Source organism: Triticum dicoccoides, chromosome 6B (genome assembly GCF_002162155.2).
Source record: "Triticum dicoccoides isolate Atlit2015 ecotype Zavitan chromosome 6B, WEW_v2.0, whole genome shotgun sequence".
Lineage (NCBI taxonomy): Eukaryota > Viridiplantae > Streptophyta > Magnoliopsida > Poales > Poaceae > Triticum > Triticum dicoccoides.
The window spans coordinates 367670466-367684139 of record NC_041391.1 but is presented as its reverse complement, the minus strand read 5'-3'; the positions used below and the strand labels follow the sequence as shown (position 1 = coordinate 367684139).

Genomic DNA, 13674 nt, shown 5'->3' with positions numbered 1-13674 from the left:
AATGCCTTGTGCATCTCTGGACGGTCAGCAAAGAACGGTCCTAGCGTCTCCTCAGCCTTCTTTATAATGTGCCACCTGCAGTGCCTGTGCACTGCCAATGGAAAGACCTCCTCTATGCCTGCACGCATGCTGAAATCTTGGTCTGTTATTATGTTCATCGGAGCAAGTCCATCCATGCACTCCAAGAAGGTCTTGAACAGCTAAACGTACCCATCCGTGTCTTCGTTCCGGACGAGGCCGCAACCGAACTGCAACGACTGATTGTGGTTATTTATTCCTATGAACGGAGCGCATGGCATCTTGTACATATTGGTGAGGTACGTCGCGTCGAATGAAATGCAATCTCGGAAATGTTTGTAGGCTCTCCTTGCAGCACCATCCACCCAATACATGTTCCTGACACGGTCCACATCGTCCAACCTTATCCTGTAGAAGAAATCTGGATCTTCCTTCGCTTTCTCATCGAAGTAGGCCATTGTGGCCTCTATGTCTGCCAACCTGCTCTCTCTACGGTACTTGGCCTGTAGGTTTGTGACGTCAGCTGGTATGTACGGCATGCTACTCAGAGTCCCCTTTTTGCTGTGGATGAGAGATAGTATCTGTACCATTCTTGATGGACCGGCGTTACAATCATGTAGCAGCTTTACGAATTGCCTTTCGACGGGGGTGAACCCTCTGTGGGTGGTCAGAAATTTTACCAGGTCAAACTTCTTTATGAGTTGGTGGTTGTGCTCGTCAAAATACTCATTGACCACCCACTGTCCTCCATCTACGTTTAGCTTACACCGGACAGGGCACTCAGTCTTGAGAATGATACCTCTCTTTCGTTCCGGAACAACAGGCGCAACACCTTTCCCCTTCTTGTTCCTCCGTGCCTTGTGGAACCTCATCTCATCTCTGCTGTACTCGTTAGTTTTCTTAATTTTCATATGGTACTCGGTGTTGACCGCAAATCCATGGAACTTTGCATATGTCCGGTAGTATTCCTTTGCTTCTTCGAATGATTCAAATCTCTGCCCAATGTACGGTGGCTGAGGTACCATGATCTCTGATTGCGCACCATCTTCATCCCCTTGTGCGTCGTCGTCAGTTTCATCATTCACTTCAGTATCGGCGGCAGTTCCATCTACTTGAGTGTTGGCAGTGATTGTGTTCAAAGGGGTGCTTGTTGGCATTGCTGGAATGATTGCCATTCCCGACTCTGACTCAAAATTGTTTGTGGCATGATTGTCTGCTGGCTGGTGGAACGCGTCTTCCGTGCGCTCAGAGCTCCCCACAGTAGATGTCCCCGTGCCGCTGTTCACTGTAGTTGTAGGCCCTGTAATAGAAAAAACAGGTACGAGAGTAAGATTTTTGTTTGAATAACATCTGTATCGCAATGGATCACACCATCTTCGAGTGATTTGGCATGACATCATTTCAAACAGCAAGCCGTGAGTCTGCGCGTGGACATGTATGGCAGTTGTAGCTGTCCAGTCATGGCAGCTACTGTTCAACAAACATGGCAACTATTGTTTTTCCTACAAATAACTACAAATAACAAATGTAGTGCTGTTTTTGTGGTTCAGTTTTTTCCTTACCTTGTTGTGCTGCATTTGACCATCTTGTGTGGCCGTGAGACCAAAATGACGTGCTCCACCTGCAATTTGTGAAGCTTGCCACGAGACGTATGCCGGGTTACCACCAGCGTAATAACCTGTAAGCATAGTAGTGGTTGGTCAATTCATGGCAAATGTAGTTTGTGCTAGCACGGCAACTGCAGTTGCCCCTGATGTGGCAACTGCAGTTTTACTGGCATGGCAACTGTAGTTGCATCAGTATGGCAACCGCAGTTGTTCCTTCATGGCAAATGCAGTTGCCATGGCATGGCAAATGTAGTTGCACTGGCATGGCAACTGTAGTTGTTCCTCCATGGCAACTGCAAGTGTCCAGGGATGGCAACAACAATTGTCCAGGGATGTCAAGTGTAGTTTTTAATTCATGGCAATTGTAGATGTCCAGTCATGGCAATTGTAGTTGTCAACTATGCTCCTTCTGCTAATTGAGCATCCGCAACTTCACTTTTTTTATGGACTCACCTGTGTATGACGTCGATGGCAGGTATATGGGTGCTGCCTGATGCCACGTGCTGCATGAAGACTCTGCATTTTCACCCGTGATAACTCGTGAGTCCTTTTGCCAGTTTTTTTGCATGTTCATTTTTCATGTCCATAGCAGCATGTGCTCTTTCTTCATTTTGCATTACCTTGATTAGCCATACTAGCTAGTTGAAGTTGGCTGCCCGTACATTTGTCAGTGTTAGCGCCTTGTGACTGAACTTGCCACGGGGGCCCCCTAAGAGTGTTTTGGTCATAAGAACCTGCGAAAAAATGACAGTGTACGACATAAGTAGAATGTTATCTTCATCGTTGCGAAGATGGCAACTATTCTCTTCTTTTGTTATCACGCATCATACCTATGCCTGCATAGTGTTCTAGTAGTGGCAGCAACGGCCCTGCAGAGATGAGTTGACTATACTCTGATGCATCCCAAGGGGGCGTTTCTGGCCTTTGAGAACCCCAAGCATCAGCGCCATCTTTGTGATTCATTCTTTCCGTGTCTCGCTTCTTTCCGATGTGTTCTCAATCACTGCATAAACAAGAAGGAATCAACAATCCACAAGAATTGTATTCTTCTGCTGCTTGCACATAGAAGATAGGGATGGCAAGCAACAGGTCAAAATAGGTGGCAGCTACTGACAACAAAAGGTGGCAACTGTCGTCATACACAAGTGGCAATTAATTTTTCCCAACCCCTTCATTCCAAAAATTGTCCTTCCTGTCCTTTTTTAGGGATTCCTACTCATCCATTTCATACCCAACTACTTGCGTCAATTAAACTAGGAACTTAAGTTAATCTCAAACGTAGTACATGACAGATCTGGTGTATTCTGCCTGGCAATTGCGAATATACACTGAACCATGCAGTGTTCTACCCCTATAGCATGGACCCAGTACAAGATCGGGAGATTTTCAGCCTTAAGGATGAGAAGGATGAGATCGGGAGATTTCACCTGGTTTTAGATGATCGTCTCTGGAGGGCTGGGTTGGAGTGTGGGGCTGGGGGTGGGGAGGGTTGGGGTGTGGTTTGCGGTGGGAGTGCCCTACGGATCTGCTCTGGTTGCCATGGCAAACAGAGAGGCCGGCGACGGAGGTCGGGGTTCGAGAGGTGGGGGACGATGGCGGCAGACGGGCGAGGGGATGGATCGGAGGTCGGGAACGGCTGGGTCGTGCGGGCAGCGGGTCGTCTGGCCCGGACGGGGCAGTGCGGGCGGGGTTGCCACACACCGGACGTGCGGGCCGTGCTTTTGTGCGCGCGGACGTGGTCGTGCGGGCCGGTTCCCATCCATGCCACACGAGGCGTGCGGGCGGGTTCCCGTCCATACCGCACGTGTGGCAGTTATTCGGACCCAAGAAGAAAGAACAGGGGAGTTGAGATCCATTGATCAAAGATTGAACGACTCAATCAAGAATAGTAAGCACCAGCGGGTTCGTCAATTCTGAATGTTCTTACCTTTTTTTATGGCAATAGTACAACGGAACTGTCCTGGGCAACCATGGCTCCATCTCAGCAAATGTCTCCCTGCACGGCTTCAACGCATGCGGTGCACGCAACCACGCCTGCCACTGCTCAGCGTACAGCCGCTCTTCACAGACCGGGGTGCTCGCGCCCGCGGCTTCTGGCATCCAGCGTGCGGAGACACGCCTCGCAGCGGCGGCAGCACTTCCCGCAGCCATGTCCGTTGCGGCGGCTATGGGGAGCGACGGCAAGGCCGCCCAGGTGCGTTGGCTGGCGCACGCCACGACGCGGCTACGCAGTGGTGTCGACCCGGTCGCCCCTGTTGAAGCAGTTCCGCCTTCGGGGAACGACATCGTCGTCCTTAACGACGACGCGCACAAGGTCGCACCGCTGCTATCTCCGACCCTCGCGGTCGTCAATGTTGCCGCCAGTTGCGCTCGCCTTCGTGCCGCCAGGATACCCGCGTATGCTGTCCTCCACGGGCCGCGGCTCCCCTGCCACTCCTCATCTTCTCCGCGCCCAGTGGTTCGCCGCCGCCTGTTGGCGCTCGGCGTCCCGCTGGCGAGCCAGCCGTCGAACGACCACTCCGGCTGCTCCGGCACGCGGAGCCCGCGGCGCTCCGGCTCCCATCTCCCCAGTGGTTCTTCATGTGAGGACGAGCGCGGAGTTTCGCTCGCCGCCGATGATGCCGGCCGACCTGGTGTTCTCCGCCTGGTTGTGTCTTCGCAAGGATTGGGGATGAGTTGCATGGGATTTCTTTCCCTGGTCTCTCTCCTTATCTTTTAGATTGACTAGTATGACCGCCTTTACAAGGCCATGTGCATCGGCAGGGAATCATGGCACCAACAGTACCGTGGCTGTTTGTTTATTTGCTATTTGCTTGATCTCTACACTATTAGTCCAGTCCTAGTTCAGCTTATCAGCAACTTAGTTGTATAACAGTAGTTCTAGCAGTATTTAGTCTGTCCTAGACCGGTTTATTATTTTTCTGTCGAGTACAATGGATGTATTCAAGAATTCATCAGCGATGTAATATATTTCCATGTTTGTCACGTGTAGAGATTAATTACATCTATTATTTGCAGTTGAGATTTTTTTCTCTTGCAAATATAAATTTAGTACCTCTAGAGTACTGATTTGCGATTGAGAACTTTCTTCTCTTGCAAAACAATCTCACTTCAAATGAGATTAATTTTCTCTCGCAAAATAGTAATTCACCCCGCTGAATTATCTTGCAACTTGATACAAGATTATCTCATTTAATTTGAGGTCTATACAATTCAAGTTTTTCACTTGAACATCAAGTTTGCAACTTCATTACTATTCAATACAATAGTAGTGTATTTCTGTTGAGTATGATGTATTCCGGAATGTATGTATCTCCATGTTCACTACATGTCGAGATTAATACGTCTATTTGCAATTGAGATTTTCAATTTTTGCAAATACATATGCAAAATTCAAGGTGTCATCCTTAGCAATTTGAGATTCACACTAATGATTTCGAGCCACCTTCTTGAAATCTATTAATTTTGCAACATCAAGATGTATTTATATTACGCAATCTATAATATAAATAAATTACCGGTTTTTTCACCGGGAATGATATGTTCTATGTGTTTACCACATTGACATTCTTTATGAACATGTCACAGCGGTCGTGGTTGATTTCTCCCGCACAACAAACTTGTAAAATTTTGACAATAACATCTTCCTCATTATATTAGGAAAACACAAGGTGATGAGTTGGATCTACTGCCCATGTGTAGGCTATCTCTATTAGTGTGAGATCTGTATGATCTACTGCCCATGTGTTTATGTTCCCACAATTGAGGTTGAGAATTTTCAAGTTATACACTTGAGTCAAATTTTTGCATTCTTATTACAAAACCATGATGGTTTTTAGTTTACTTCTTGTAAATTAATTATCTCTGGCTTGCCGCTATAAGTAATCGATGGCTAACAATTTGAGGCACTTGCCCTCTATGGCCACAACTTACTTAAGCGGGTCATGGACATCAAGATCAGTCTTTCATCCCATGGGATAGCGCGTGCAATCCAAGCCACGCCACCGGGATGCAGATGAGCTCAAGGGTAATGGTTTGAAACTCACTTCAAACCCTCAACCTGACACCATCAAGCTGTCACGAGACCCTATGAGCATGGAGAGCATGATGGTTGAATATGCATCAACCGACATGTTTGGAGACTATACATTTAGTCCCTTAGTCTTCTTAGTGATCTATTTATTTATGTCCATTTATGATGTTCTCATAAGAACATGATTATTGTTGTCATCATATATTGTATATCACAATATACTGTATCAGCACTTTGATACAAATTCATTTGTATGTATTCTATATATCCGACGGTGATTTTCTTGAGAATCTTCATGTCTATATATAGATTTCTACGAGAGTCAATCCGATAAAAAATGATATGTGCCTTGTGGGCATATGCACCACAAACTCTATACTCAGGGAAGTCCAATGTTTCCACTCTCATTGAGAGAAAGGAGATATTTTAAAATCGCTAGATGCGATGAGGTATTTGTTGGCTCAACTTGAGTCATATTTACTATCCTTGTGGGTACTCGAGTAACGTCAGGATGCTTCATTGCTTCCCAAGTTTAACTCGTACCCTACTAAGCTATAGATATATTTGTCAAAATGGTTTACATAGCGAAACTTATGCTGACAAGAAAGAGAAATACATTCTCTTTACCATATGCAACGGATATGGCAAGCACATTTTCTATGTATCATCTGGATTGTACTACACATACTACAAAACCCGTAGCATATGTTACGCCCAAGATAGTTTTCCAAAATGTCTTGTACATGAAAAACTTGGCATACTCATCTTGGTCATCGAGACATTGGATTGAAACCGAAACTATCAGCAATTCCAATAGTTTATCATTATTATGATGCTAAATTCTAACACCATTTGGATTTTATGTGCACTACAAGTGACACAGGGAAGCTAATTTTAAGGCTCGCACACCGCTGAACCACTCAGACTCCTTGAATGCATCAAGTTGAGGTAAGTGGCTCTTCCCATCCATTGACTAGACTATTCTGGTATTCCATGGTTCTAAAAGACATATCTACATGATGGTCTTAAGTGTGTGCTTTATTCACACGAAACCATCGGCTCATTATCCTGACATCGATTTCAAGCAAATCAAATGGATAACATTGCAGAATTCTCCTTGAGTGCCTTCTTTTATGGCCCTTGGATTGAATTTTAGCAATTTGTCCTAATGTCTAGACTCAAAATGGTTTGGTAGAATCCTTTATCCAAAGAGTTAAGCTCATTGCATTACCTTTACTTTGGAATTGCAATTTACCAACTTTACGTTGGAGTCATGCAATTTTACACGCTCATGACCAAACTGCATACTATTATTCCCCTCTATCTTTGATACATGGAAATCTACCAAGTATTTCCCATATGCGGTATTTCGGTTGCATACTGATATCACCACCCCAACATACATCATTGGCCCCTCAACATATAGTTGGGATCCATGTGAGGAATTACTGTATTTCCATCAATACCTCAAGCCCCTCGCATGGGAAGTTATTTAAGGCCAGTATGTTGATTCAATGAGGAACATTTCCAGGCATTAGGGGGAGATTTCAAGTACCATAAAGAATGCCAGGAAATTAGTGGAATGTTCAACATATTTCTGCCTCAAATCCACGTACTCAAAGATCTGAACCATTCGTTCAGAAGATTTGCAACACAATGCAAATAACCTGCCAGATTCATTTACTGACTATAAATGTGTCATACAATCATACAATCCTGAAAAATATGCCGGAAAGAGTGGAGGTACCAACTAAAACCACTCAACTCCCCGTTCAAAGCAACAGGGGGAGAAGTACGGCAATAGCACATCAGGATTCAGCTTCTCGCAAGCAAGGATATCAAGGCCTGTGAATCAGTAAATGCAAGTCAACTTCATGTTGACAGACACCTGATGGTAGTATACACCCAGTGGACGGGAAACCTCCACCAACCCAGGTCATAGTGCATAAAATGACCGGGACATCGGAATACCTGACTCAATAGCATTGGGAAATCGCGAGCAGTCACTATGGGTAACGATATTTCCATCAACTATATATTGATATATAGATTCTGGAGAAACATATAACCGGAAGTCTACAATTGTCGACATACATTCCTCAACTAGATTGAAAAAACCTTTCAAGTGATTCAGATCCAAAGACCATGGCCATGGCAAATTGTGAACAACATTCGGACTGAACTCAAGCAAAGGGTATAATCTAGGTAGAAATGATCTTGCTCAATAATGGGAAGGTATTCATAAGCAATACCTACATCAGTTTTCTTCTGGAAACAGAATTGAGAACAACAAGGTGGTGAAACAAAGAGCAAGTATTGTAGCACAAGGGTTTACGCAGATACCTAACTATTCTCCAGAGGTGGAATCTCTTTCCGATAACTTATATCATTGGCAGTACAAAATCATCTATCTATGCAGTTGATAGATGTAGTGCTCACATATCCATGTGGATAACTAGATTCAGACACATATGATTAATTCCCGATGGAATCTCGCTTCTGAATCGAAATGCAATGCGCAACATACATTGTGTAAAAGCAATAAGTCACCATAAGACTTATTGCTGTCGGTACATATGGTACAACCGACATAGTGAGTTCCTTATACACAAGGATTACTCCTAGAGTGATGATTATCCATGTTTGTGTCTCTGCAATGATGACACATGTGATCATCTAAGCGACGGAGTTTAAATGAAGGATTTGTGTAAACCAAAATATCGCTCGTTACTACAACTTGAGCACCTTCATTCATACATTATGCTATACTATGTTGTCTATATCCATAATATATTGGAGAAATTCATTGTGGACAAATCTTATCCATCTATAACTCTCATGGTAGTTCATTCTCTAGACGTAGAGAAAGATCTATTTAGACCAAGAGATGATGGAAATGAGATATTGGGACTTAATGTTCTGTAATGCCATTGGATCCACCAAACACAGTTGGTTGGTACTCAAGAATATCTTTCAACATCTCCAAGGCATGAAACATCTTGTCCTGGTTTCTCAGTTTCGGAGAAATCTGAACACCAATATCATTGGATACATCGATCATCCCCATTATATTAGATCGTAGACAAGTTTAGTGTTCCTACTAGGTGTGGTAGCCCTCTCATGAAGAGTCTTCGAAACAGACCTCATGGCTACATTCACCAACCATTATCTCAATGATAATGTTTCTTGTGTTGCCCGGATGCGAACAGGTTACATAATAAGCAATATCACTATATTGCATATCTTGCAAGTCAAATCATGACTGATTTGTTCAGGGGTCTCTACCAACTTCTATGTTTTGGTATTTGACGGCTTTGAATTTTGTATGAATCAGGGGGAGTATCTTCCTGAATTATTCCTGTTGAATGCATCATATTATACTCTTTTTTCCTTCATGAGTTTACTTTTCAGGTTCTCATAAAGGTTTTTAATGAGATATATCAACATGAGATCATGTGTCATACTTTCTGTTTTCCCCACCGGGGTCTTTAGGGAAGTATATACGACATATTTATTGTCCTCTAAACTCTATGGGTTTTCTCGTATTGAGTTGAAAGAAACAATAACCATTATATGTTGCACCATTTTATCCTTATTTTTCCCACCGGGTTTGAAGGAGTTTTAGCAACATATTCTACACCACTCCTCATATTTTTCCCACAGGGTTTTTGGAGGAGACTCTTTCAAGATGATGATGCTACCTGGACAAGCATGGATTACGGGAGTGTTAAGATTAATTAAATACTTAATTAAGGGACAATCCTTGCCTGTATTAACCGCTGACTGATGCTATTTCGGCAACCGTCGCACCGGTTCACATACAGATGCCTCTCCAACAAGGCGTCCTCCGTGTACCTATATATTTGGAATCATCAATGAAAGAGAGGAGTTCCATTCATTTGCTTTGGTTCTCGATAATCTCAAGTAGTGTTCCTTTTTCTATCGTTAGACCGTGTTTTGACTCCTTCTGTCTCCTGTTCCCTCGCATGATTTTTTTGTCTTTCCTTCCTTTTAGTTTTTCTCTTGGTTTTTGTCGTACCACCACTTTCCCTTTTTGCCGAGGACGCACACAATCATCTCACGACTCCCCTCTCTCCGCTCCACTCCAAATAACCACCGCACGAGCCTTTGCTTCTAGACGACACTGCTTGTCTTCCACTTCGTTATCTACTAGCATGGCTCCATTCTGGTCTCCACGACCAATGCCCAACGTCTCCTCGTCATTTCGCTTGGCACTCTTGCTTACCAACGCCTTGCCCCGTCCTCCTCAGAGAACTTTAACCCCATTGTTGTTCAGAGCCACACTGACACAATGAGAAATGCACATGCAAATTCCACTTATAGACCTGGACTTCAAGAACCACCAAGTCAATAGGCACTAACAAAATTTATTCCTTTTTTATTGATTTTCTTTGGCTTGTTCATCAATTTTGTTTTATTCTTTCCTCGCATTACTGGTTTGGGCCATGAAATATCGATGTACTTTAGTTGCAGAAACTTCCAATGAATTTAACAGATGATCCTACATGAGTTGTTAGCTATATTAAAAATAATGCTAATGGCCTTTGTTAGCATGAAATAGTTTTCAAGTTGTATAGTTTCAAGCCTGGGCTCCTACTGTTCATATGGCACTATCGGATATTTTTCTGGTGTGTGTGTGTGTGTGGGTGGGTGGGGGGGGGAGGAGAGTTGCTCAAGAGCATAAGAATTTATCTCTACACAAGGTAGGAAAGTTAACCGGCCTGGATCGGATCCGCACAACAATACGGTCCTCCGTTCGACCAAAGTTCGCTTACACATGACTTACATTATTTTGCACTCTAGGGATATGAGTAACCACATGCTTGTTGGGTAACTTTGCATGGAAAACAAAAAAAATTCTATGCACATGCAAGATCTATCCACGGAGATGCATAGCAACGGGAGGGGAGAGTGTGTCTACGTACCCTCGTAGACCGTAAACGGAAGCATTTGTTAACACGGTTGATGTAGTCAAACTTCTTAGTGCTCCAACCGATCGAGTATCGAACATACGACACCTCCGCGTTCAGCACACGTTCAGCTCGGTGACGTCCTCCGCCTTCTTGATCCAGCAAGATGATGAGGTAGTGGATGAGTTCTGGCAGCATGACGGCGTGGTGATGGTGAAGCTATCTCCACAGGGCTTCGCCTAAGCACTACAAAAATATGATCGAGGGTGTAAACGGTGGAGGGGGCGCCGCACACGACTAAGCATTTGTCGTAGTTGTGCTAGGCGCCCCTCCCACATATATATAGGTGGGGGGGGGGGAGGGAGCAGCCAGGAGGCGCCCCCAAGTAAGCCGAATCCTACTTGGGGCCTCTCCCAAGTGGCGCCCCTTTTCCTTATTGGAGTGCGGGAGGAAGGAAGGAGGAGGTGGCGCCACCCCCTTTCCTTTCTCTCCCGAGGAGGGAAAGGCAGGAGGGGCCACCCCTCCCCTTTCCTCCCCTAGGGCCGGCCGGACATGTAGAGGGCCACACCAGCAGCTCCCTAGTGGGCTGGTCTGTCCCCTCCTTTGGCCCATTAGGCCCATACATCAATCTTACCGGGGGTGTCTGGAACCCCTTCCGGTGACCCAATGACTACCCGGAGCACTCCGAAACTCTTCTGGTGTCCGAATACCATCGTCCTATATATCAATCTTTACCTCTCGACCATTTCGAGACTCCTCATCATGTCTGTGATCTCATCCAGGACTCCGAAGAACATTCAGTCACCAAATCATATAACCCATATAACACTATATCATCAACGAACGTTAAGGGTGCGGACCCTACGGGTTCGAGAACTATGTAGACATGACCGAGACACCTCGCCAGTCAATAACCAATAGAGGAACCAGGATGTCCATATTGGCTCCTACATATTCTACGCAGATCTTTATCGGTTGAACCTTATGACAACATACGTAATTCCCTTTGTCCATCGGTATGTTACTTGCCCGAGATTCGATCATCGGTATCTTCATACATATTTCAATCTCGTTACCGGCAAGTCTCTTTACTCATTTCGTAATACATCATCTTGCAACTAACTCCTTAGTCACTTTGCTTGGAAGGCTTCTTATGATGTGTATTACCGAGAGGGCCCAGAGACAACTCTCCGATACTCGGAGTGACAAATCCTAATCTCAATCCATGCCAACTCAACAAACACCTTTGGAGATACCTGTAGAGCATCTTTATGATCACCCTGTTATGTTGTGACGTTTGATAGCACATAAGGTATTCCTACGGTATCCGGGAGTTACATAATCTCATAGTGGAAGGAATATGTATTTGTCATCAAGAAAGCAATAACAATAAACTGAACAATCAATATGCTAAGCTAACGGATGTGTCTTTTCCATCACATCATTATCCTAATGATGTGATACCGTTATCAAATGAGAACACATGTATATTGTTAGGAAACCTTAACCATCTCTGATCAACGAGCTAGTCTAGTAGAGGCTTACCAAGGACACAATAATTGTTTATGTATTCACACATTTTTTTAAGTTTCCGATCAATACAATTCTAGCATGAATAATAAACCTTTATCATGAATAAGGAAATATAAAATAACAACTTTATTATTGCCTCTAGGGCATATTTCCTTCAGTCCACTTGCACTAGAGTCAATAATCTTGATTACATTGTAATGAATCTAACACCCATGGAGTCTTGGTGCTGATCATGTTTTGCTCACGGAAGAGGCTTAGTCAACGGGTCTTCCACATTCAGATCCGTATGTACTTTACAAATTTCTATGTCTCCATCCTTGACCTTTTCACAAATGGAGTTGAAGCGTCTCTTGATGTGTTTGGTTCTCTTGTGAAACCTAGATTCCTTGCCAAGGCAATTGCTCCAGTGTTGTCACAAAGTATTTTCATTGGACCCGATGCACTGGGTATTACACCCATATCTGATATGAAGTCCTTCATCCAAACTCCTTCATGTGCTGCTTCCAAAGCAGCTATGTACTCCGGTTCACACGTAGATCCTGCCACGACACTCTGCTTGGAACTGCACCAACTGTTAGCTCCACCATTCAATACAAATACGTATCCGATTTGTGACTTAGAGTCATCCGGATCAGTGTCAAAGCTGGCATCGACATAACCATTTACGATGATCTCTTCGTCACCTCCATAAACGAGAAACATATCCTTGGTCCTTTTCAGGTACTTTAGGATGTTCTTGACCGATGTCCAGTGATCCACTCCTGGATTACTTTGGTACCTCCCTCCCAAACTTATGGCAGGGCAAACATCAGATCTGGTACACAGCATAGCATGCATGATAGAACCTATGGCTGCGGCATAGGGAATGATTTTCATTTTCTCTCTATCTTCTGCAGTGCTCGAGCTTTGAGTCTGACTCAACTTCACACCTTGTAACACAAGCAATAACACTTTCTTTGACTGATCCATTTTGAACTTCTTCAAAACTTTATCAAGGCATGTGCTTTGTGATATTCCTTTTAAACGTCTCGATCTATCTCTATAGATCTTGATGCCCAATATATAAGTAGCTTCAGCGAGGTCTTTCATTGAAAAATTCTTATTCAAGTATCCTTTTATGCTATCCAAAAATTCTATATCATTTCCAATCAATAATATGGCATCCACATATAATATTAGAAATGCTACAGAGCTCCCACTCACTTTCTTATAAATACAGGCTTCACCGTAAGTCTGTATAAAACCATATGCTCAGATCACCTCATCAAAGCGTATATTCCAAGTCCGAGATGCTTGCACTAGTCCATAGATGGATTACTGGAGCTTGCACGCTTTGTGAGCACCTTTAGGATCGACAAAACCTTTTGGTTGCATCATATACAACTCTCCATTAAAGAATGCAGTTTTGACGTCCATTTGCCAGATTTCGTAATCATAAAATGCGGCAAGTGCTAACATGATTCGGATGGACTTAAGTATCGCTACGGTGAGAAAGTCTCATCGTAGTCAACTCCTTGAACTTGTTCAAAACCTTCTGCAACAAGTCGAGCTT

At 44.0% G+C, this 13674-nt stretch overlaps 1 protein-coding gene across 1 annotated transcript; it reads right to left on the bottom strand.

Moving 5' to 3' along the window:
- Positions 1 to 1019: 1019 nt before the first annotated feature.
- LOC119326518 lies at positions 1020 to 2609 on the bottom strand. The gene is made up of 5 exons (XM_037600155.1): positions 2456 to 2609; positions 2246 to 2359; positions 2079 to 2141; positions 1581 to 1696; positions 1020 to 1318 (listed from the first exon to the last, which is right to left on the bottom strand). The coding sequence occupies exons 1-5, from the start codon at positions 2586 to 2588 to the stop codon at positions 1301 to 1303; spliced, it is 444 nt and encodes a 147-aa protein (XP_037456052.1). The 5' UTR covers positions 2589 to 2609; the 3' UTR covers positions 1020 to 1300.
- Positions 2610 to 13674: the final 11065 nt, after the last annotated feature.

Bases quoted from the DNA above. Each gene is read 5' to 3' on its own strand.
- LOC119326518 (XM_037600155.1), bottom strand. From the start codon at position 2,588: ATGAATCACAAAGATGGCGCTGATGCTTGGGGTTCTCAAAGGCCAGAA. The intron at 2,360-2,455 runs GTATGATGCGTG...ATTTTTTCGCAG, and splicing joins AGAACACTATGCAGGCATAG to GTTCTTATGACCAAAACACT. The intron at 2,142-2,245 runs GTAATGCAAAAT...GTGAAAATGCAG, and splicing joins AGCTAGTATGGCTAATCAAG to AGTCTTCATGCAGCACGTGG.